The sequence below is a fragment of the Bos indicus x Bos taurus genome, chromosome 3 (assembly GCF_003369695.1).
Source record: "Bos indicus x Bos taurus breed Angus x Brahman F1 hybrid chromosome 3, Bos_hybrid_MaternalHap_v2.0, whole genome shotgun sequence".
NCBI classification, from domain to species: Eukaryota; Metazoa; Chordata; class Mammalia; order Artiodactyla; family Bovidae; genus Bos; species Bos indicus x Bos taurus.
In genome coordinates, this window is record NC_040078.1 from 82,232,455 (window position 1) to 82,259,194 (window position 26,740).

Consider the following 26,740-nt stretch of genomic DNA (forward strand, 5'->3'; position numbering starts at 1 on the left):
AGCCTCAAATAAAGGAATGGAATGCAAAGAGCAGTGGTAAAATAATAAATTAACAAGCATGTTGGTAAATCTATAAACCTAGTTATAAAAATGTGATTACCAATTCTGCTGACTATAAAGCAAAAGAGGGGGTTAAAAACAAGTACTAATAGACCATAAGAGCTTGGAAGATATATGTGGAAGCAGGAAGGAATTACAAATTTAAGGTCCTTGTAATCTTCAGGGAGCAGATGGAATATCTGTCAGTTGAACTTTTAATTGTGTTTTTGTTTACTTGCCTTTAAAATGGGGAAAATAACATCTACCTCAGGATTGTTATAAGAATTAAAAGAATTAACATACAAAAAGTACTTAGAACAGTGACTGGCATATAGTAAGTGTTTAATACATATTTTCAGTTCAGTTCAGTCACTCAGTCGTGTCCAACTCTTTGTGACCCATGGATTGCAGCATGCCAGGCTTCCCTGTCCATCACCAACTCCCAGAGCTTACTCAAACTCATGTCCATTGAGTTGGTGATGCCATCCAACCATCTCATCCTCTCTCGTCCCCTTCTCCAACCCACTTGATTCTTTCCCAGCATCAGGGTCTTTTCCAGGGTTAGTTCTTTGCATCAGGTGGCCAAATACTGGAGTTTCAGCTTCACCATCAGTCCTTCCAATCAATATTCAGGACTGATCTCCTTTAGGATGGACTGATTGGACCTCATTTCAGTCCAAGGGACTCTCAAGAATCTTCACCACCACCACAGGTCAAAAGCATCAATTCTTTGGTGCTCAGCTTTCTTTATAGTACAACTCTCACATGCATACATGACCACTGGAAAAACCATAGCTTTGACTAGATGGACCTTTGTTGGCAAAGTAATGTCTCTGCTTTTTAACATGCTATCTAGGTTGATCATAGCTTTTCTTCCAAGGAGCAAGCATCTTTTAATTTCATGGCTACAGTCACCATCTACAGTGATTTTGGAGCCCCCCAAATAAAGTCTCTCACTGTTTCCATTGTTTCCCCATCTATTTGCCATGAAGTGATGGGTCCGGATGCCATGATCTTAGTTTTCTGAATGTTGAGTTTTAAGCCAACTTTTTCACTCCTCTTTGACTTTCATCAAGAGGCTCATTAGTTCCTCTTTGCTTTCTGCCATAAGGGTGGTATCATCTGCATTTCTGAGGTTATTGATATTTCTCCTGGCAATCTTGATTCCAGCTTGTGCTTTATCAAGCCTGGCATTTCACATGATGTACTCTGTATATAAGTTAAATAAATAGGGTGACCGTATACGGCCTTGACATGCTTCTCTCCTGATTTGGAACCAGTCCATTTTTCCATGTCTGGTTCTGACTGTTGCTTCTTGACCTGCATACAGCTTTCTCAGGAGGCAGGAAAGGTGGTCTGGTATTCCCATCTCCTGAAGAATTTTCCAGTTTATTGTGATCCACATAGTCAAAGGCTTTGGTGTAGTCAATAAAGCAGAAGTAGATGTTTTTCTGGAACTCTCTTGCTTTTTCAATGATCCAACAGATGTTGGCAATTTGATCTCTTGTTCCTCTGCCTTTTCTAAATCCATCTTGAACATCTGGAAGCTCTTGGTTCACATATTGTTGAAGTGTGGCTTGTAGAATTTTGAACATTACTTTGCTAGAGTGTAAGATGAGTGCAATTGTGCGGTAGTTAGAGCATTCTTTGGCATTGCCTTTCTTTGGGATTGGAATGAAAACTGATCTTTTCCAGTCCTCTGGCCACTGCTGAGTTTTCCAAATTTGCTGGCATACTGAATGCAACACTTTTACAGCATCATCTTTTAGGATTTGAAATAGCTCAACTGGAATTCCATTACCTCCACTAGCTTTGTTAGTAATGATGCTTCCTAAGGCCCATTTGACTTCATATCCCAGGATGTCTGGATCCCAGTGAATGATCATGCCATCGTGATTATCTGGGTCATGAAGATCTTTTTCAAGATCTGTATCATGACTACACAGAAGAAGATAGTTCTTCTGTGTATTCTGTCCACCTCTTCTTAATATCTTCTGCTTCTGTTAGGTCCATACCATTTTCATTTTTTATTGCGCCCATGTTTGCATGAAATGTTCCCTTGGTATCTCTAATTTTCCTGAAGAGATCTGTAGTCTTTCCCATTCTTTTGTTTTCCTCTATTTCTTTGCACTGATCACTGAGGAAGGCTTTCTTATCTTTCCTTGCTATTCTTTGGAAATCAGCATTCAATGGGTATATCTTTCCTTTTCTCCTTTGCCCTTAGCTTCTCTTCTTTTCTCAGCTATTTCTAAGGCCTTGTCAGACAACCATTTTGCCTTTTTACATTTCTTTTTCTTGGGGATGGTCTTAATCCCTGCCTCCTGTACAGTGTCACGAACCTCTGTCCATAATTCTTCAGGCACTTTGTCTATCATATCTAATCCCTTGAATCTGTTTATCACTTACACTATATAATCGTAAGGGATTTGATTTAGGTCATACCTGAATCGTCTAGTGGTTTTTCTTACTCTCTTCAATTTAAGTCTGAATTTTGCAATAAGGAAATACATATTTTAGCTATTTTTATGAATATTATTATCAAAGACATCATATGATTTATTATAAAGGGGTAGAACAGTAAATTCTAGCTTCTTAAAAAACTAAGAGTTGGTATAAGAATATTAATATTAATATAGACCAAAATAGTTATTATGACAAAAGGGCTTTATTGCAAATAATAGAACTTTTTTCCCGTAATGAAAGAATAAAAGATTCAGTACCAGGAAAGGAATCCTGAACCTATGTGCATGAAAAATAAAAACTCAAGCAAGATGTGACAAAATAGGACAGTATTATAAGGAGAAATTCACAAGTCCTTAATCATAGTAGGCTATTTTTTCAGAAACTGATAAAATAGATTTAAAAAGTTAGGAATGATGGAGATAGTTTATGTGTTTGTTTTTATTGTCATTCAAACCATACTTTTTCTTCCAGTTTTATTGAACTAATAATTGACATATTGTTTAAGCTGTTCAACATAATGATTTGACTTACATACATCATGAAATGATTATCACAGTAAGTTTAGTGAACATCCATCACCCATTTCACTTTCTGCTGTTGTTCTTTAGTCTCCCAGTTATGTCCTACTGTTTGCTACCCCATGGGCTGCAGCATGTAGGCTTCCCTGTGCTTCACCATCTCCCAGAGCTTACTCGTTTCACATAGATATAAATAAAAGGAAAAAATTTTTCCCTGTGATGGGAGCTGTTAGCTTTCTCTCTTAACAGCTTTCATATATAACATACCACAGTATTAATTATATTCATCATGTTGTATGTTACATACCTAGTACTTATTTGTCTTATGACTAAGGGTTGTACCTTTTGACTGCCTTCATCTCATTCCTCCTTCCCACTACTCTGTGCCTCTAGTAGTATTCCATAGTGGCTGCACTAATTTATATTCCCACTAGTAGTGCATAATGATTCTCTTTTCTCCATATCTTTGTCAACATTTGTTGATTCTTCTCTTTTTGATAATAGCCATTCTGACCACATATGAGGTTTGGTTTGTATTTCCCTGATTATTAGTCATTTGAGCATCTTTTCATATGCCTGCTGGCTATCTGTATATCTTCATTGGAAAAATGTCTGTTGAGACCCCCTGCCCATTTTATAATCAGGTTGTTTGGTTTTTTGATGTTAAATTGTTTACGTTCTTTGTATATTTGGGATATTAACTCCTTACTAGACATATCATTTTGAAATATCTTTTCCATTCAGTAGACAGTAGTTTCCTTTACTATGCAAAACTTTTTTAGTTTAATATGTTTCCATTTATTTATTTTTGCTTTTGTTTCCCTTGCCTGAGAAGATAATATCAAAAAAAAATATTACCAAGTCCGATGTCAAAGATCTTACTGCCTATGCTTTCTTCTAGAAGTTTTATGGTTTCAGGTCTTATATTGGAATCAGAGTATGAAACTCTAGTTTTGTTCTTTCTCAAGACTGTTTGGCTATTTGAGTATCTTTTTGTTATAAAGTATAAAATATTTAGAATTGAGTGATAATAAAAACATGTCAGCACTTAGAGGAAAAAATTTATACCTAAACATGGCATGATAATGAAAGCATTCATAGTGGGTTCACATTTATCAATGCATATATTTTAAAAAGATGACTGAAAACTAAAAAGCTGAACATTCAACTCAGAAAGATAGAAAAAGAACAATAGAACAAACCATAAAAAGTAGAAGAAAATAGGAAAAATATAAATAGAAAAATATTACATAGAAATTGTTCGATTAAAAGAATAATAGGATCTCATTCACCTCTTAGCCTACAGACTCCAACTTGATCTGCAATAACTCTTTTAGAAAAAAAATTTTAGTATGTGACATCTCAGACAAGTAATTTTAAACCTCTCTGGGTCAAAGTTTTCCTCAATTCTTAATTCCTGGTTTGGGACCAAAAGATCCCTGAGATGTGCCAAGTGTAAAGTATATTTATCAAGAAGCAGCATGATACTGGCCTAAACCTGCTTGAACTTTAAATTAATTTGTTAGTAAATAATCATAGCATCTTGGCTAATAGAATAATCTTTGTAGCTAAATGGCTGGATTTAGATCCTGACTGTACCACTTACTAGCATTGGAGCTTCAGATAAATTTTATGACCATTCTGTGCATTTGTTGTCTCATCTGCAAAATGGGAGTAAGAATGACTATCTCAGAGGTGTGCAAATTAACTAGTTAATATAATGTAACATTTAAAACAGTGCCTGGCCCTAAAGGCACTTCATCATCACCATTGTTGATTATACTTCTAAACATTATTATCATTATTATCTATTGAAAGATATCCTCATTAGTTCAAGAAAGGGCTTCTGGGAGCCTTACCAGAAAGTCCAAATACAATTTTTAAGGCAGTCCCGATTCAGTGATAATACATTTATCACCAGTGTTTTGTGAAACTACATTTAAAGGGAATCAAGTACACAATTATTGGAGAAGGAAATGGCAATCCACTCCAGTGTTCTTGCCTGGTGAATCCCAGGGACAGGGGAGCCTGGTGGGCTGCCGTCTGTGGGGTCGCACAGAGTTGGATACAACTGAAGCGACTTAGCAGCAGCAGCAGCAAGTACACAATTATTAATCATATATAGTGTAGCAAGGAAGAGTACGTAGAATCCACAGTACTTTAGTGTATGTTAATTGCTAATAACATGGAATGAAATAAGGAAAAGTGATTATTAAATAAGTGAAAAACTCTTGTTGTGATAGAGTCCACTCAGTACTCTTTGATAACTGATCCAAATGTTATTCTTTGAGACATTAAAATTCCTCCTATTTAACAATTGAAATGTCTATTGTTGAAAAGCATAAATCCTGGGTGCTTCTCTGATGGCTCAATGGTAAGTAATCTGCCTACCAATGCAGGATACCCGGGTTTAATCTCTGATCTGGGAAAATCTCACATGCCTCAGAACAACTAAACCTGCGCCACAACTTTTTTTTTTAATTTATTTATTAATTGAAAGATAATTGCTTTGCAGACTCTTATTGGTTTCTGCCAAACATCAACATGAAGCAGCCACAGATATATATATGTCCCTTTCCTCTTGAACCTCCCTCTCATCTCCTTCCCCATCCTACCCCTCTAAGTTGTTACAGAGCCCTGGCTTGAGTTCCCTGAGTCATAACAGCAAATTCCTATTGGCTATCTATTTTACGTATAGTACTGTAAGTTTCCATGTAACTGTCTCCATACATCCCATCCTCTCCACCCTCACCCCCGTCCCTTGTCCATAAGGCTGTTCTCTATGTCTGTGTTTCCACTGCTGCTCTGCAAATAATTTCATCAACTTTTGCACCTGTACTCTGGAGTTCAGGAACTGCAACTACTGAGCCCTCGACCCGTAACTACTGAAGCCTGTGTGCCCTAGAACCCGTGCTTCGCAGCAGGGGAAGCCACCACAATGAGAAGCACTCACGCAACTAGAGTAGCCCCAGTAACTGCAGCTAGAGAAAAGCCTGCACAGCAACAAAGACCCAGCACAGCCAAACATAAATAAATAAAATTATATATATATATAAAAGAAAAACAAAACATAAGTCCTTCCATGAGAAGATTGAAATTAATGCTATTAGTTATGTTTTATAGTTCGTGATATCTGACTAATCCCCTTATAATATCTGAATATTTAGAAAGGCCTAAAACACCTGGTGAAAATTCAAATAAAGCAGTCTTTTGCTGTTTCTCACCTAGCACTACTGACTGCTTTTTCTAAAAATGTGAAAAATAATTAATTACAGGTTAAAAGAACAAAGTAATATGGTGGAACTTTATTGAATGGAAATAGCTTAATTCAAAATTCAGGAAGTTAGTATTAATCTTTAGGCAACGATTAATACTGTTTTATGAAATAAAAGTATATAATGTATTTTTCATTTGTGGTTTTTCTATTAAAAACACTTTTTTTGAGAGACAGATTTTAATGAACTTACTTCCCCAAAGTTCTCCAAAATCATAAGTAAAATATTGTTACTCTTTTCCCCATTCATCTTTTATTAAATAAACTCTTAACCATATTGACTTATTCTATTTGGAATTTAAGGATACCAATAAATCAAATAATGAAAAGTTAATAACAAGAGGTAACTAGGACTTTAGCAAAATTTCTAGACGTGCAAGTTTTTCTGTTTTGGGCATTAAAGACTATTATGAGATAAAAATTTAGTTATGACTTATTTTTTTGAGAGAAGGCATAAGTTCCAAAGTAACAACGAGGGAAATTATTGTTAGTTTCTGAACCACCTCAGTCAATGAAATTGTAAATTTCCTCTAGAAATAGAAGCAAATGAGAGTAATGGAGTACAAATTAAATGAAGAAAAAAATGTCAACCAGCAATGGATAGTCTGTTCCAGACAATATATTTTTTAATGTGTTAATAAATCACACTTAAATTTTAAAGAAGTTGCCTTCATGTTATATGCGTATTTGATTTCATCTGGAAGTATTGGATCCTCCTGCAGTATTATCTAGAACTATGCCATCCAGTACATGTACATGTTGAACATGTGGAGTGGGACTGATCTGAATTGAAATGTGCTATAAGAATACACACCAGATATTAAAATCTTAGTTTGGAAAAAATAATATATATAATAATTTATGTAGATTGTGTGTTAATATAAGAATATTTGGGTATATTGGGTTAAATCAAATATTCAAATTTGACTTTTGCCTTTTATAAAAATTTTGTTAGTAGATTTTAAATTAATAAGTGACATTATATTTCTTTTGGAGAGTATGAGCTTGTTTTTCATGGTGCATTGTACCAATTTTTTAGAAAAGTAGTAACTGCCAGTTGTTGAGCAAATGGAGCTATATTAAAATGTGTAGTGAAGGTGGCAATGTTTGTATTATAAAAAATGAATTTTCTTCACTGATTTTCATTAGTAGTAATGAGTTTGGATTATTCATTCATTTGCTTCTTTATTCATTCAGTAAAAGGCCAGTATATGTAAAACACAGAATCTCTAACTATGCTAATGTGTCCTCAAGTATGAGGACTAAGTCAATATGCACTTTTAAATTGAAGTTTAAAAGTTGATTTACAATATTGTGATTTACAGCATAGTGATTCAGTATTTTTGCAGATTATATTCCATTGCAATTTATTAGAAGATAATAGGTATCATTCCCTGTGCTATACAGTGTATCTCACTGTCTTAGATGTAATTATCTGTGTCTATACATCCTAAACCACTAATTTGTCCCTCCCCTTTTCGCTTTCCCCTTTGGTAACCACAAGTTTGTTTTATCTGTGAGTCTGTTTCAGTTTTGTATATACATTCATTTATTATATTTTAAATTCCACTTATAAATGACACCATGCAGTATTTGAAATATCTTCAAAGGCATTAAAGGTATTTCCAAGAGTTTACTAAATCATTTAGCATTTAAGCAGTCAGGTACTTTTGTCCCTAAAATTATATTTGATTTACTGTGCTATCATGAGGAGCTCACTATTTTCTAGATATTAGTATCAACAATTCCTTGTTGTTAACTGTGAGACAAAAAAATAGGAGTTAAATAATATAAACTGGAAACTTTAATAATTTTTATTAAAATATTTGATGAAAGCATCCTGTATAAAGTAAAGTTTATATTATTCAGTTGGGTTTATCTAGTTTTTCTTTTTAATATACCAAGCCCCAATAGAAATTTTATTCAAAAGATTGTTTCTTCTGTATAATATAATCCATGAATAAAAAATTAGAATGGAAAAAAAATAAAAATAAAAAATTAGAATGGGAAATAAAAAAGAAACAAAGTACCTATTGCAAAGTTCTTCACAATATTGCAAAAATTTTCCCATACCAAATTGCAGGATACTTTTTCATTAACTACTGTTCTTTCATTTGTCTACCCTTTTATTTTTTATTTAAAATTTGGTGATCTAAATTCTATTTAAAGTTTGACAATTTTGCTTTAACTTTATGTTCCTTTTATTGCACACATAGGAAAGAGGGAAAACTTGAATCACCTCAGTATAAACAAAAGAATGGAATCTACTATGCAAGACAATGAGTAAGTTTGTTTTTGCTGAAATAATATGCATGTGTCTTAAAAAGGTCATATTTGTTAAAGTGATGTTTTAAGATAAATCATTTCTTTTGAGAAATGAATGGTTTATAGAAATGTTTATAGTTTATAGAAATGAATAAAAAGTCTGTAGAACTATTTTTTCTTAAAGAAGTAACATACTTTATTTTTGATGTGTTTTAACAGTGTTCATATGATGGTGATATGCATGCATGCATGCATGCTAAGTCGCTTCAGTCATGTCCAACTCTGTGCGACTCTATGGACAGCAGCCCACCAGGCTTTTCTGTGCATAGGATTCTCTAGGCAAGAATACTAGAGTGGGTTGCCATTTCCGTCTCCAATGATGGTGATATATGATACCTTAATTTTAATAGCCATTTAGCCCAGTTCTCCCAGTCTATGCTTAAGAAACTAGCTTAGGGTAAAACTGAGGAAAACACCCTCTTTGGATGGAGAAGTAATATATTAATTTACAACATGAGACCATAAGACCCCAATGGATAGATGCCTCATTTTCCTCATCTTTACCCATCCATCACACTGTATGGCACAAAGAAGATACGGCTGGAAAAGTAATGGATGGATGGAGAAGTAATATTTTAGAACATAATGCCTAAAAAATAACTGGTTCAGGAGATAGGAACATAGTGAAGCCAGCAGAATGAGGAATCTAGAGGAACCTAGAAGGCTTATTGGCCATCAGTCAACAATTTTCATATTGGCCTGTCAATAGTGCCTTGAATGAAATCGTTTTGTGTAGAAAGCTACTGCCTGTGTATTCTGGAAAGAATATTTATATCTGTTCACTACGACTTGAAAAATTGAAATAAGCAGAACAGGGAGTTGAATTTTCATAGTAGTTCATGTGTTCAGCTCATTTACTTTTCCAGCTGTATCTTCTTTGTGCCATACAATGTGATAGATGGGTAAACATGAGGAAAATGAAGTATCTACCCACTGGGGGCTTATGGACTCATGTTGTAAATTGATATACCTTCCCTGACTTAGAAGTGGGTTATAGGTTATGGTTCAAAATCTTATTTATTTATTTAAATTGAAGTACAGTTGATTTACAGTCTTGTATTAGTTTCAGATATACAGCACAGTGATTTAGTTTTTTATATGTGTGTGTGTATTCTTTTCAGATTCTTTTCCATTATAGGTTGTTACAAGATATTGAATATAGTTCCCTATGGTATACAGTAGGTCCTTGTTGTTTATCTGTTTTATATATAGTAGTGTGTATCTGTTAATCCCAAACTGCTTATTTATCCCTGCCTTCCTCCCCCACTTTTCCCTTGATAACCATAAGTTTATTTTCTATGTGAATGTGTTTCTGTTTTGTAAATAAGTTCATGTCATTTTTTTTTAATTCCACATATAAGTGATATCATATGACATTTGTATTTCTCTGACTTGACTTCAGTTAGTATCTCTAGGTCCGTCCAATTTAAAGGGCATTATTTCATTCTTTTTATGGCTGACTGATACTCCATTGGGTTATACCACATGTTGTTTATCCATTCATCTGTCAGTGGACACTTAGATTGCTTCCATGTCTTGGCTATTGTAAATAATGCTGCTATGAACATTGGGGTGCATGCATCTTTTTGAAATAGAGTGCTTTCCAGATATATGCCCAGGAGTGGGATTGCTGAATGATACGGTAACTATTTTTAGTTTTTTAAGGTGCCTTCCTACTGTTTTCCATAGTGGCTACACCAGTTTACGTTCCCACCAACAGTGTAGGAGGTTTCCCTTTTCTCCACACCCTCTCCAGCATTTGTTATTTATAGACTTTTTGATGATGATCATTCTGAGCAATGTAAGGTGATATGCACTGTAGTTTTGATTTGCAATTCTCTAATTAGCAACGTTAAATGTCTTTTCACGTGCCTGTTGGCCATCTGTATGTCTTCTTTGGAGAAATGTCTATGTAGGTCTTCTGCCCAGTTTTTGATTGAGTTGTTTGTTTTTTTGTTAGCGACTTGTATGAATTGTTTCTGTAATATGGAAATTAAGCTCATTGGTTCCCTCATTTGCAAATGTTTTCTCCCAGTCTGTAGGTTGTCTTCTCATTTCATTTATGGTTTCCTTTCCAGTGGAAAAATGTATAATTTTAATTATAGCATATTTGTTTATTTTTGCTTTTATTTCCATTACTCTAGGAGACAGATCCAAAAAAAATATTGCTGTGATTTATGTCGAAGAGTGTTCTGCGTATGTTTTCCTCTAAGAATTTTATAGTATTGAGTCTTATATTTAGGCCTTTAATACATTTTATTTTTGTATATGGTGTTAGATAATGTTCTAGTTTCATTTTTTACATGTAGCTGTTCAATTTTCCCAGCACCACTCATTAAAGAGACTGTCTTTTCTCCATTGTATATTCTTGCCTTCTGTATTGTAGATTAATTGACCATAACTGCATGGGTTTAGTTCTTGGCTTCCTATCTTTTTCCATTGATCTATGTGTCTGTTTTTGTTCCAGTACTTGACTGTTTTGATGAGTGTAGCTTTGTAGTATAGTCAGAAGTCAGGGAGTCTAATTCCTCCAGCTCTGTTCTTTCTTAAAATTGCTTTGGCTATTCGGGTTTTTTGTGTTTCCATACAAATTTTTAAAATTATTTGTTATAGTTCTGGAAAAAATGCTATTGGTAATATGATACAGATTGCATTGAATCTGTAGATTGCCTTGGGTAAGTATAGTCATTTTGACAACATCAATTCTTCCAGCCCAGAAACATAGTATGTTATGTCTTTCTATCTGTTTATGTTGTCTTCAATTTCTTTGAATTCAGCATCTTATAATTTTTGAAGTAAATCCTTAGGTAGGTTTATTCCTAGGTATTTTATTCTTCTTCATATGATGGTAGATGGGATTATTTCTTTGATTTCTCTGTCTTTTGTTGTTAGTACATAGAAATGCAACTGATTTCTATATTTTAATTTTGTATCCTACAGCTTTACCAACTCCTTGATGAGCTCTAGTAGTTTTCTTGTGGTGTCTTTAGGATGTTTTGTATACAATATCATGTCATCTGCAAACATTGACAGTTTTATTTCTTCACTTCCAGTTTGGATTCCTTTTATTTCTTTTTCTTCTCCAATTGCTGTGACTAGAACTTCCAAAACTATGTTGAATAAAAGTGGCAAGGGTGTGTGGTTACTGATCTTAGAGGAAATGCTTTTAGCTTTTCACTATTGAGTATGATATTAGCTGTGGATTTGTCATATATAGTCTTTATTATGTTGAGATATGTTCCCCTGTGCCAACTGAGAGTTTTTGTCATAAATGGATGTTGAATTTCATCAAAACCTTTTTCTGCATCTATTGAAATAAATGAAATTTATTATTCAGTTTGTTAATGTGTGGTATATCACATTGATTTGCTGGTACTGAAAAATCTTTGCATCTCTGGGATAAATCCCATTTGATTATGAGGCATGACCCTTTTAATGTATTGTTGGATTCAGTTTGCTCGTATTTTGTTGAGGATTTTTTCACGTATGTTCAACAGTCGTATTGGCCTGTCATTTTCTTTTTGTGTGATATCTCTGTCTAGTTTTGGTATCAAGGTCTTGTTGGCTTCACAGAATGAGTTTGGGAGTGTTCCTTCCTCCGCAGGTTTTTTAGTTTCAGAAGAACAGGTTTTAAATGTTTGATAGAATTCACCTGTGAAACCATCTAGTCCTAGACTTTTGGTTTTGGGCAGTTTTTAAATTACTAATTCAATTTCTGTACTTATGATTGGTCTGTTCATATTTTCTATCTTTTTCTGGTTCAGTCTTGGGTCTGAATAATTTTTAAACCATTTGAATGAATCTTAGAATGCATTTTCCATACAAATTGTGTTGTAATTTGTGGTTAAGACCTCATTTCAGGCTACAAGTATATTTTTTTCATAATGTAGGTAATGTATAGTATTAATCAGTGGTAGTCTGGGTAAAAAAAAAAAAAATATGGAGAATGCCACATAGAGTATAATAGGGACAAAAATAAGAGTTTATCAAAGAGGTCTCCTAGTTTGACATCTGTATATATCACCTGTACCCCTTTATCTTTTTATAGCTGCTTTCCCTAGTCATACTCCCCCCAGTCCAAATATTTTTATGTGCTCTATCCCACAAATAGTTTTGTTATAAATTACTACTCCTCCTTCCTTTAACCAAACTTCTAGCTTCCTTGGTGAAACAAATTTCAGCTAGATATTAAGATAAAAACATTATTTTTTAACTCACTTAATATATTTTAAAATAGACAATAGATGTACATAATAGAAACTCAAATTGTCCAAAAGGATATATAGAAATCAAGTGGCAAGCAATGATTTTTGAATCACGTATATTCTTAGATTTCCTTTATTATTTTATAAAACCATTCAAAAGACTTATATCTTTTAAATCTGACTTATATCTTTTAAATCTGAAATTAAACTATTTCATGCTTTTAGATAAGTTTTAAGTGATTATAACATTTTATGATTTGTTTTGGCAGTTGTATTAGATTACAGTTTTCCAGAGAAAGAGAAAGAATAGCAGATGTGCATACATATAGTAGTGTAATAATGAGAATGAAATATAGTGTGATATAATAATTATTGATTAATAATGAATTGTATATAATTACACATATAGATAGACTTACTGTGAAGAATTGACTCATGCAAATACGGAGGCTAAGTCCTACAATGTACCGTCAGCAAGCTGGAGACCCAGCAAAGCCAGTGGTGTAATTCCAGTCCAAGTCTAAAGGGCTAACCATCAGGAGATCCAGTGGTGTGAATCTCAGTTCAGGGGCACAAGAGCAATGTCCCAGCATGAGCAGACAGGCAGCAAACTCAACCTCCCATCCTCTACTTTTTCTTCTTTTCAGAGCGTCAGTGGATTGGATGATACCCATTCACATTTGGGAGGACAATTTACTGAGCCAGTAAACAAAGACACAGGAGCCTGGTGGGCTGCATTCCATGGGATCGCAAAGAGTTGGGCATGACTGAGCGACTAACAATTACTAAACTAAGACAGTTACATAGTAATGATTTTCTAACTCCATCATCCTATTAATTGGCCTTTTTTTAATTCATGAATTCTCTTTGTATATGAAATATGTATATTTCATTATATGCAATTTTATCACATCTACCACCACAGTCAAGGCCTTTTTTTAATTCATGAATTCTCTTTGTATAATGAAATACGTATATTTCATTATATGCAATTTTATCACATCTACCACCACAGTCAAGACATAGAATAGTCCTCTTTGCTATATAAAGTGTATTTTCAATCACTGGCTTATTCTCTTGTAGGCAAAAGAGTAACTTATTTCTATACTTATCCAAGTAAAGCCTTTTTAATAGTAATGTTATGCTAGAATCAGGTTCTGTTTTTTTTTGTTTTTTATCTATACAATTTAATTGTGACAATTAACCATATTTCAGAACTCTAATTTTCTCTTTACTGTATTTTAAGTATTTGATCATATGTAAGAATACTGACTTATGTATCACTTTCTGCTTAAATGAAGGTCTCTGGGTAACTTAGTAGAAAATATTTATTGAAAACATAGGAGGGTTCAGGATGGGGAACACATGTATACCTGTGGCGGATTCATTTTGATATTTGGCAAAACTAATACAATTATGTAAAGTTTAAAAATAAAATAAAATTAGAAAAAAAAAACCATAGGATGAAGGTATAATTATGCTTATATTCTGTAGGCAATCAAAGACTAAGAGGGAGACAAGTATTTACTTTTATTTTCAACTGTTTAAAATTCTGGACAGAAAAAAATGGAAACTTTCTTCCAAACATCAGTATTAAGATAAGCATGCTCACTTTCACCACTAGTATTCAATATTTTACTGGAAATTCTAGCCATAGCAATTAGATAAGAAAAAAGAGTAAAAGGCATCCAATTGAAAAAGAAGAAATAAAACCATCTCTTTTTGCAGATAACTTGATCTTCTTGATCCTACATAGAGAGACTCCTGAAGAATGCACAAGAAGCTGTTAGTACTAATAAACAAAGTCAGCAAAATTACAAGGTATAAGATCAGTACACAAAAATCCATTGTGTTTCTATACACCTGCAGTGAACAGTTTGAAAGAATTGAAGGAGGCAATTCTGTTTATAGTAGGATTTAGAAGAATAAATCCTTCCTGGTTTCCTTGATGGCTCAGAGGGTAAAGTGTGTGCCTGCAATACTGGAGACCTGGGTTCAATCCCTGGGTCAGGAAGATCCCCTGGAAAAGAAAATGGTAACCCACTCCAGTACTCTTGCCTGGAAAATCCCGTGGACGGAGAAGCCTGTTAGGCTACAGTCCATGGGGTCGCAAAGAGTTGGACATGACTGAGTGACTTCACTTCACTTCACTTAGAAGAATAAAATATCTAGGAATAAATTTAACCACAGAGGTGAAAGACTTTGTACACTGGAAACTGCAAAGTATTGCTGAGAGAAATTGAAGAAGACCTAAATAAATGGAAAAACAATCTGCTTTCATGGGCAGAAGATTTAATATTGTTAAGGTATCTGTACCTCTACCCAAAGTGATCTATACACTTAATGTAATGCCTATCAAAATTCCACACCGTGTAAAAAATTATTCAGGCATAAAAATGATTGAGGTTCTGATACATACTGTATAGCATGATGAACCTTGAAAACATGGTAAGTGAAATAAGCCAAATACAAAAGGACGAATGTTATACAATTTCAGTTATGTGCAATATCTAGAGTAGGCAACTTTAAAGAGAAAGTATATCAGAGATTACTAGAGGCTAAGGGCTATTGTTTAATGTTATGGAGTTTCTGTTTGTGGTAATGGTAGTGGTTTAGTTGCTAAGTCATGTCTGACTCTTGCGACCTCATGGACTATAGTCTGCCAGGCTCCTCTGTCCCTGGGATTCTCTAGTCAAGAATACTGGAGTGGGTTGCCATTTCCTTCTCCAGCAGATCTTCCTGACCCAGGAATCGAACCCAGGTCTCCTGCATTGCAGGCAGATTCTTTACCAACTGAGCTACAGGGGAAGCCTGAAATAGTTCATTGTATTTGTTTTAGTCTGTGGTAATAGAATGGTTTTGAAAATAGATAGTGTTGATGGTTGTAAAGCTTTGTGAATGTAATTAATACCACTGAAGTGTACACTTTAAAATGGTAAAATGACAACTTTTATATTTTATATATATATATACATACACACGCACACACTACAATAAGAAAAAATTTTGAATTGAAAAACAACTACAGGGACAACATGACTATGCATTGTTTAACAAGATGGTAGCTCAGACCTTACAGTGAGCTCAGTCCTTACAAAAACATTAAAATCACAGCTCAGTTCAGTTCAGTTCAGTCGCTCAGTTGTGTCCAACTCTTTGCGACCCCATGAATCGCAGCACGCCAGGCCTCCCTGTCCATCACCAACTCCCGGAGTTCACTCAGACTCACGTCCATCAAGTCAGTGATGCCATCCAGCCATCTCATCCTCTGTCATCCCTTTCTCCTTCTGCCCCCAATCCCTCCCAGCATCAGAGTCTTTTCCAATGAGTCAACTCTTTGCATGAGGTGACCAAAGTACTTGAGTTTCAGCTTTAACATCATTCCTTCCAAAGAAATCCCAGGGCTGATCTCCTTCCGAATGGACTGGTTGGATCTCCTTGCAGTCCAAGGGACTCTCAAGAGTCTTCTCCAACACCACAGTTCAGAAGCATCAATTCTTCAGCACTCAGCCTTCTTCACAGTCCAACTCTCACATCCATACATGACCACAGGAAAAACCATAGCCTTGACTAGACGGACCTTTGTTGGCAAAGTAATGTCTCTGCTTTTCAATATGCTATCTAGGTTGGTCATAACCTTCCTTCCAAGGAGTAAGCATCTTTTAATTTCATGGCTGCAGTCAACATCTGCAGTGATTTTGGAGCCCAAAAAAATAAAGTCTGACACTGTTTCCACTGTTTCCCCATCTATTTCCCATGAAGTGATGGGACCGGATGCCATGATCTTCGTTTTCTGAATGTTGAGCTTTAAACCAACTTTTTCACTCTCCACTTTCACTTTCATCAAGAGGCTTTTTAGTTCCTCTTCACTTTCTGCCATAAGGGTGGTGTCATCTGCATCCTGCTGATAAAAAACAATGGAACCTACCAAAAAAGATACTCTGTAACCCAAGACAAAGAATAAGCCACAATGCAATGGTAGGAGGAACACAGTTGCAATAAGCTAGACAATCCACAAACTGGAAAATAATTCTATCACAGAAGTTTTCCCACAGAAGTGAAAGTCCTGGACCCCACATCAGGCTTCCCAGACTCGGGGGTCTGTTAACAGGACAAAGATCCCCCAGAGAATCTGGCTTTGAAGGCCAGTGGGTTTTGATTGAATTTCACAGGACTAGGGGAAACAGATTTTACTCCTATAGGGTGCACACAAAGTCTTGTGCACCAGCTCCTAGGGGAAAAGCTTAAGAGACTGGACCACACCTACCTGCTAGTATTGGAGGGTCTCTTGCCAAGGTGGGAGGCAGGTGTTGCTCACTATGGGGAAGAAGACACTGACAGTGGCAGTTCTGGCAAGTACTCATTAAGATGAGCTCTCCTGGAGGTCGCCATTTTCTCCCCAAGACCTAGCCCCACCCAACAGCCTGTAAGCTCCAGTGCTGAGACACCTCAGGCTAAGCAATCAACAGGACAGGAATACAGCCCCACCCATCAGCAGACAGGCTGCTTAACATTTTCCTGAGCATGGCCCTGCCCACCAGGGGGCAGAACCAGCACCCACCAGTGGACAGGAACCAGTTCCTCCCACCAGAAAGCCTGTGTAAGTATCTTAGCCTCATCTACCCGATTTCAAATCATAAAAGCAAGAATGATTGCAGCCTGTGGAATATAAACTGCAATCACAGAAAGTTAGACAAAATGAGACGGGAAAGGAATGCATCCCAGATGAAGGAATAAGATAAAACCCCAGAAGAACAACTAAGTGAAGTGGAGATAGACAATCTAATGGAAAAAGAATTCAGAGTAATGACGTGAAAATGATCCAAGATCTTGGGGAAAAATGGGAGACATATGTTGAGAAGATACATGAAATGTTTAAAAAAGATCTAGAAGAACTAAAGAACAAACAGAAGAACAATGCAGTGACTGAAATGAAAGATAACATTACAAGGAATCAATAGCAGAGCAACTGAGGAAGAACAGATAATTGGCTTGGAAGACAGGATGGTGAAGATCACTCCCAGGAAACAAAAAAGAATGAAAAGAAATGAAGAACTTGAGAAAATATTTGAAGCAATAATAGCTAAAAACTTCCCTAGCAAGGAAAGGAATTAGTCGCCCAAGTCCAGGAAGTGCAGAGAGTCCTAGGCAGGATAAACCGAAGGAGAAACACATGAGACACCTAGATTTCAAACTAATGAAAATTAAATTAAAATTTTAAAAAATATTAAAAGCAACAAGGGAAAAGCAACAACAAAACATACAGGGGAACTCCCATAACATTATCAGCTGATTTCTCAGCAGAAACTCTGCCGCTCAGAAGGGAGAAGCATGATGTATTTAAAGTAATGAGAGGGAGAACTCTACAACCAAGAACACTCTACCCAGCAAGGCTGTCATACGGATCAACAGAAAAATCAAGAGCTTGATAGACAGGCAAAAAAATATTAGAATTCAGTACCATCAGACCAGCTTTGCAACAAATACTAAAGGAACTTTTCCAAGCGGAAAAGGCCACTACTAGAAACAAGAAAATTACATATGGAAAAGCTCACCAATAAAGGCAAACATGCAGTAAAGGTAGGAAATCATCCACACACAAACATGATATGGAAACCAGCAGTTGTGAGAAAGGAGAGCTCTTTGAAATGAATTCAAATTTGAAATTAAAAGATCAGCAACTTGAAACAATCTTGTTTATATATAGACTGCTATATTAAAACCTCATGGTAACCACAAACTGAAAATCTACAGTAGATATACGCAAAGAAAGAAAAAGAAATCTAGACACAACACTAAAGTTCGTCATCAAGTCACAAGAGAAGAGAACAAAATAGGGAAGAAAAAAGGCTTACAAAAACAAATCTTAAACAATTTAAAAAACAGCAATACAACCATACATATTGATATTTATATCAATGGATTAAATGCTCCAACCAAAAGTCATAGACTCTCTGGAACGGATGCAAAAACGAGACCCATATATATGCTGTCTACAAGAGTCCCACTTTAGATCAGGGGACACATACAGACTGAAAGTGAGAAGATAAAGATATTCCATCTTTCTTGCAAATGGAAATGAAAAGAAAGCTAAAGTAGCAGTACTCATATCAGACAAAATAGACTGTAAAATAAAGACTGTTGCAAGAGACAGAGGTCCAACAGTCCAAGACAATCCCAGAAGATGTAACAATTGTAATTATATATGCACTCAACATAGGAGAACTCCAATATATAAGGCAAATACTAATAACATGAAAGGGGAAATCAGTAGTAACACAATAATACGGGGGACTGTGACACCCCACTTAAACATCAGTGGACAGATCATCTTGATACAATCAACAAGGAAACACAGACCTTAAATGTTACTTTAGACCAGATCAGTTCAGTTCAGTTCAGTCGCTCAGACCAGATAGACTTAATTAAGTATTTATGGAGCATTCTATCCAAAACCAGCAGAATACACATTCTTCTCTAGTGCATATAGAACATTCTTAAGGATTGATTATATGCTGGCCACAAAGCAAGCCTTGGTAAATTTTAAAAAATTGAAAGCATAATCAAGCATCTTTTTCAACCTAAATGCTATGAGCTTAGGAGAAACTACAAGAAAAAAAACTTTAAAAAACCACTTTGAGGCTAAACAATATGCTACTAAGCAACCCCATGGATCACTGAGGAAATAAAAAAATACCTAGAGATAAATGATAATAAAAGCATGATGATCCAAAATCTATGGGAGGCAGCAAAAATGGCTTTAAGAGGGATGTTTATAGCAATAAAATCTTACCTCAGGAAACAAAATCACCTAATCTTACACCTAAAGCAACTAGAGAAAGAAGAACAAACAAAATCAAAAGTTAGTAGAAGGAAAGAGATCAGAAAGATGAGAGCAGAAATAGAGATGAAAACAATAGAAAAGACCAATGAACCTAAAAGCTGGTTTTCTTTGAAAAGATAAACAAAACTGATAAAACTTATCAGACTCATCAGAAAAAAATGAAAGAGGGCTAGAATCAATAAAATTAGAAATGAAAAATAAATTACAACAGACACAGAAATACAAAGGATCATAAGCGACTGCTACAAGCAACTATATGCTAATAAAATGGACAATTAGAAGAAATGGACAAGTTTTTAAAAATGTGTAGTCTCCTAAGACTAAACCAGGAAGAAATAGAAAATATGAACAGACCAAGCACAAGTACTGAAATTGAAACTGTGATTAAAAAGTTAAACAAGGAAAAGTCCAGAATCAGATGACATCACAGGTGAATTCTAGAAAACATTTACACAAGAGTTAACACCTGTCCTTCTGAAACTAGCCTCAAAAATTGTGGAGGAAAGAACACACCCAAACTCATTCGTGAGGCCACCATCACTCTGATACCAAAGCCAGACAAAGATACCACACACACAGAAAAGAAAATTAAGGCCAATATCACTGAAGAACACAGACACAAAAATGCTCAACAATACACTAGCAGTCTGAAACCAACAAAATATTATTAAAAGAATCATATGCCATAATCAAGTGAGATTTATCCCAGGGATGTAAGAATTTTCAGTATCTGCAAGTCAATCAGTGTGATGTACCACATTAACAAGTTAAAGAATAAAAAACATACAGTCCTCTCAATAGATACAAAAAAAGCTTTTGACAAAATTCAGTGTTCATTTATGACCAACTTAGCATATTAAAAAGCAGAGACATTACTTTGCCAACAAAGGTCCATCTAGTCAAAGCTATGGTTTTTCCAGTAGTCATGATGGATGTGAGAATTGGACTATAAAGAAAGCTGAGTGCTGAACAATTGATGTTTTTGAACTGTGGTGTTGGAGAAGACTCTTGAGAGTCCCTTGGACTGCAAGGAAATCCAACCAGTCCATTCTAAAGGAAATCAGTCCTGAATGTTCATTGGAAGGACTGATGCTGAAGCTGAAACTCCAATACTTTGGCTACTTGATCCAAAGAACGGACTTATTGGAAAAGACCCTGATGCTGGGAGGGATTGGGGGCAGGAGGAGAAGGGGACGACAGAGGATGAGATGGTTGGATGGCATACTGACTCAGTGGACATGAGTTTGAGTGAACTCAGGGAGTTGGTAATGGACAGGGAGGCATGGCATGCTGTGATTCATGGGTCGCAAAGAGTCGGACACGACTGAGCGACTGAACTGAACTGAACAGAGACAAAAGACCTGTACTCCAAAAGCTATAAGACACTGATGAAAGAAATCAAAGATGACACAAACAGATGGAAATATATACCATATTCTTGAATTGGAAGAATTGATATTGTCAAAATGACTATACCACCGAAGGCAACCAACAGATTCGGTGTGATTCCTATCAAATTACCAATGTATTTTTCACAACTAGAACAAAAAAGTCTTAAAGTTTGTGTGGAGACACAAAAGGTCCAGAATAACCAAAGCAATCTTGAGAAAGGGAGCCTGATTGATCCAGCTCCGTTTTTCTGACTTCAGACTATACTCAAAGCTTCAGTCATCAAAACAGTATGGTACTAAAACAAAAACAGAAATATACATCAATAGAACAGGATAGAAAGCCTAGAAATAAACCCTCACACCTAAGATCAATTAATCTACAACAAAGAAGACAAAACTATGTAATGGAAGACTGTCTCTTCAATAAATGGGGCTGTAAAGACTGTACAGCTGCATGTAAAAAGATGAAATTAGAACATTGTTTAACATCATAAAAATAAACTCAAAATGGATTAGAGACTTAAACGTAAAACTAGATACTATAAAACTCTTAGAGGAAAACATAGGCAGAACACTCTTTGACATAAATTGCAGCAGTATCTTTTTCAAGCTGTCTCCTAGAATAGTGAAAATAAAAACAAAATGAAACCTATTTAAAATTAAAAGCTTTTTCACAGCAAAGGGAATCATAAACAAAATGGATAGACCATCCAAAAAATGAGCAGATGACCTAAATAGACATTTCTCCAAAGAAGACATACAGATGACCCAGAGGCACATGAAGATACACTCAGCATCACTAATTATTAGAGAAATGGAAATCAAAACTACAATGTCACCTCACACCAGTCAGAATGTTCATTATCAAAAAAAATCTATACAATAGAAACAATAAATGCTGGAGAGGGTTGGAGAAAAGGGAGCCTCCTTCTTCACTGTTGGTGGGAATGTAGATTGGTACAGTCACTATAGAGAACAGTATGGAGGTTCCTTAAAAAACTAAAAGTAGAGCTACCGTGTGATCCATCAATCCCATTCCTGGGGATATATTCAGAGAAAAACATGGTTTGAAAGGATGCATGTACCCCAGTGTTCATTGCAGCACTGTTTATGATAGCCAGGACATGGAAGCAACCTAAATATCCATTGACAGATTAATGGATAAAGATGTGGTACATGTACACAATGGAATACTCCTCAGTCATTAAAAATATTGAAATAATGCCACTTCCACCAATATGGATGGACATGGAGATTATCATACTAAGGGAAGTCAGAGAAAGACAAGTACGGTATTGTGTGGAAAGTAAAAAAAAAAAAAAATAACACAAATGAACTTATTTATAGAATAGAAACGGACTCACAGACTTAGAGAATGTAGTTATGGCTATCAGAGGGGAAATGTGGGAGGGAGGGAGGTATAGATTGACCTTTGAGAGTATATAGTGTTAGTAGAGTAGTAAGGGAGAAATCTGAATATTAGAATTTAATTTCAATATGGAGGAAGTGGAGATTGGCTTAAATCATTGTTTTGAGCAGTAGTTTGTGGTGGAGAGAATATTCTTTAAGTAAAAGGAGAGTTAAACAGAGGGAATAAAACAAATAGGTAGAAAGTCCAGGATTATACATTAGAAAGACATGTGTGTAGCAGAAGGTTAGGGGATTGGGAAAATTAGCTTTCTTTTTAAAAAAATTTTTCCAGCTTAATTGAAGTATAACTGAAAAATAAAATATGTATATTTAAAGTATATAATGTGATACGTATTCACTAAAATAATTATGACAGTTCGGTTAATTAACACATCTCACATTGTTACCTTTTTCTCTTTGTGAGAATGTTTAAGATGTACTCTCTTTATCAGTTTGAAGTATCACTTACTGTCTCCAGCACTCTTAGTCGCTCAGTTGTGTCCTACTACTTGTGACCCCATGGACTGTAGCCTGCTAGGCTCCTCTGTCCGTGGAATTCTCCAGGCAAGAATACTGGAGTGGGTTGCCATTTCCTTCTCTTAAGGGATCTTCTCAACCCAGGGGTCGAATCCAAGCCTCCTGCATTACAGGCAGATTCTTTACCATCTGAGCCACCAAAGTATACAATGTAGTATTTATAGCTACCATGCTATGCATGGAATAGCTACCATCAGATCAGATCAGATCAAATCAGTTGCTCAGTCGTGTCCGACTCTTTGCAACCCCATGAACTGCAGCACGCCAGGCCTCCCTGTCCATCACCAACTCCCGGAGTTCACTCAGACTCATGTCCATTGAATCAGTGATGCCATCCAGCCATCTCATCTGTTGTCCCCTTCTCCTCTTGCCCCCAGTCCCTCCCAGCATCAGAGTCTTTTACAATGAGTCAACTCTTTGCATGAGGTGGCCAAAGTACTGGAGTTTCAGCTTTAGCATCATTCCTTCCAAAGAAATCCCAGGGCTGATCTCCTTCAAAATGGACTGGTTGGATCTCCTTGCAGTCCAAGGGGCTCTCAAGAGTCTTCTCCAACACCACAGTTCAAAAGCATCAAGTCTTCGGCGCTCAGCCTTCTTCACAGTCCAACTCTCACATCCATACATGACCACTGGAAAAACCATAGCCTTGACTAGACGGACCTTTGTTGGCAAAGTAATGTCTCTGCTTTTGAATCTGCTATCTAGGTTGGTCATAACTTTCCTTCCAAAGAGTAAGCATCTTTTAATTTCATGGCTGCAGTCACCATCTGCAGTGATTTTGGAGCCCAGAAAAATAAAGTCTGACACTGTTTCCACTGTTTCCCCATCTATTTCCCATGAAGTGATGGGACCGGATGCCATGATCTTCGTTTTCTGAATGTTGAGCTTTAAGCCAACTTTTTCACTCTCCTCTTTCACTTTCATCAAGAGGCTTTTTAGTTCCTCTTCACTTTCTGCCATAAGGGTGGTATCATCTGCATATCCATGCTATGCATGAAATCCCCAGAACTGATTCATCTTACATATGAAGGATTGTACCCTTTGACCAGCATCTCCCTGTTTCCCCCACCCAGCTTTCTCAGTGAGATAACAAACTAATGAACTTTGAAGTCTGTACAGGAGACAGGGATCAAGACGATCCCCATGGGAAAGAAATGCAAAAAAGCAAAATGGCTGTCTGAGGAGGCCTTACAAATAGCTGTGAAAAGAAGAGAAGCGAAAAGCAAAGGAGAAAAGGAAAGATAAAAGCATCTGAATGCAAAGTTTCAAAGAATAGCAAGGAGAGATAAGAAAGCCTCCTCAGCGATCAATGCAAAGAAATAAAGGAAAACAACAGAATGGGAAAGACTAAAGATCTCTTCAAGAAAATTAGAGATACCAAGGGAACATTTCATGCAAAGATGAGCTCTATAAAGGATAGAAATGGTATGAACCTAACAGAAGCAGAAGATATTAAGAAAAGGTGGCAAGAATACACAGAAGAACTGTACAAAAAAGATCTTCACGACCCAGATAATCACGATGGTGTGATCACTCACCTAGAGCCAGACATCCTGGAATGTGAAGTCAAGTGGGCCTTAGAAAGCATCACTAATAACAAAGCTAGTGAAGGTGATGGAATTCCAGTTGAGCTATTTCAAATCCTGAAACATGGTGCTGTGAAAGTGCTGCACTCAGTATGTCAGCAAATTTGGAAAACTCAGCAGGGGCCACAGGACTGGAAAAGATCCGTTTTCATTCCAATCCCAAAGAAAGGCAATGCTAAAGAATGCTCAAACTACCGCACAATTGCACTCATCTCACACGCTAGTAAAGTAATGCTCAAAATTCTCCAAGCCAGGCTTCAGCAATATGTGAACTAACTGGACATGGAACAACAGACTGATTCCATATAGGAAAAGGAGTACATCAAGGCTGTATATTGTCACCCTGCTTATTTAACGTCTATGCAGAGTACATCATGAGAAACGCTGGGCTGGAAGAAGCACAAGCTGGAATCAAGATTGCTGGGAGAAAATCAATAACCTCAGATATGCAGATAATACCACCCTTATGGCAGAAAGTGAAGAGGAACTAAAAAGCCTTTTGTTGAAAGTGAAAGAGGAGAGTGAAAAAGTTGGCTTAAAGCTCAACATTCAGAAAACGAAGATCATGGCATCTGGTCCCATCACTTCATGGGAAATAGATGAGGAAACAGTGGAAACAGTGTCAGACTTTATTTTTGGGGTGCTCTAAAATCACTGCGGATGGTGACTGCAGCCATGAAATTAAAAGACGCTTACTCCTTGGAAGGAAAGTTATGACCAACCTAGATAGCATATTCAAAAGCAGAGACATTACTTTGCCAACAAAGGTCTGTCTAGTCAAAGCTATGGTTTCTCCAATAGTCATGTATGGATGTGAGAGTTGGACTGTGAAGAAAGCTGAGAGCCAAAGAATTGATGCTTTTGAACTGTGGTGTTGGAGAAGACTCTTGAGAGTCCCTTGGACTGCAAGGAGATGCAACCAGTCCATTCTAAAGGAGATCAGTCCTGGGTGTTCACTGGAAGGACCGATGCTGAAGCTGAAACTCCAATACTTTGGCCACCTCATGCGAAGAGTTGACTCATTGGAAAAGACCCTGATGCTGGGAGGGATTGGGGGCAGGAGGAGAAGGGGATGACAGAGGATGAGATGGCTGGATGGCATCACCAACTCAATGGACATGAGTTTGGGTAAACTCTGGGAGTTGGTGGACAGGGAGGCCTGGCGTGCTGCGATTCATGGGGTTGCAAAGAGTCGGACACAACTGAGTGACTGAACTGAACTGAAAAAGAACATTAAAATGAAAGATGAGCATATTTCACTTGGATCTAGGAATGAATGTTCACTGGATTAGGTCTTTTATATTTTATTCATTGTTCCATCAAATAATATCTACCATACTATAGACACCATGCTAGGTAACTTGGTTTATAACATAAACAAGGTAGACACTGTCCTTACCTTCATGGAACTTATGATCTAATGAGGAAGAAAGGTGCCAAACAGTTGGAAGTTACAGAAAAGGGTAAATTAGTATCTTTACAGGGCATTATGGCTTTTAGAGGTTTCACATCTTATTCCACTGCATCCACATTGCCTGCACAGTCAGTATAGTAGGCACCATGGGTTGCATGCCAGGGAATCTTGAAGAAATTGATGACCTCCCTTCCACATTTGTGATGGCATAGCAGCAGCTGAGTTAATGCTTGCTAATCACCTGTATCATAAGTTTTCAGTTAGAGTCGCCAATTTAAGGATAACTTCTCCTTGTTCTTTTAGTTCTTCGCTCAGAATATATCTGAGGAGCTTTATGGAGAAAAGGAAAATAACGAAGTTAAACTTGAAGTTAAGAATGGAAAATAATTGAAAGTAGTCAAGATAGGGAAAAAAGCAGAATTGAAGCAGAATGATACTTTTAAAAGTTATGTATCACTTGCTTGAGACTGAAGAAATCACTATGGAAGAAATTTAAAGCATAATTAATGGATATGTCCCTCTATGTATTTTATATGAGCAAAGCCTCTAATTTCAGTTGTTCTTCAGAATAATAAGACTTTCTCTTTGGGGAAAATGAGAAAACTGAATTTTACAGTGAGACTTTTCTAGGCAAATTGGAAAATACATCAAAAACCCTGAATTTGGGGCATGTGGCTTTCTCAAGAGAAAAATGGATATTCATAGTGAACATACCATAAGAATCTGCTCTGAGG

General features: G+C 36.2%; 1 protein-coding gene across 6 annotated transcripts in view; it reads left to right on the plus strand.

Moving 5' to 3' along the window:
* ITGB3BP (integrin subunit beta 3 binding protein) overlaps positions 1 to 26,740 on the plus strand; it is a 106,783-nt gene that overhangs the window by 50,561 nt on the left and 29,482 nt on the right. For all 6 annotated transcript variants that reach the window (XR_003510340.1, XM_027537040.1, XM_027537039.1 and 3 more), the window contains exon 4: positions 8,511 to 8,577. Coding sequence is in view for 5 of the 6 variants with exons in the window: in XM_027537040.1 (XP_027392841.1) it covers positions 8,511 to 8,577 (67 nt within the window). In the remaining variant the exon portion in view is untranslated. The remainder of the gene's footprint in view (positions 1 to 8,510; positions 8,578 to 26,740) is intronic.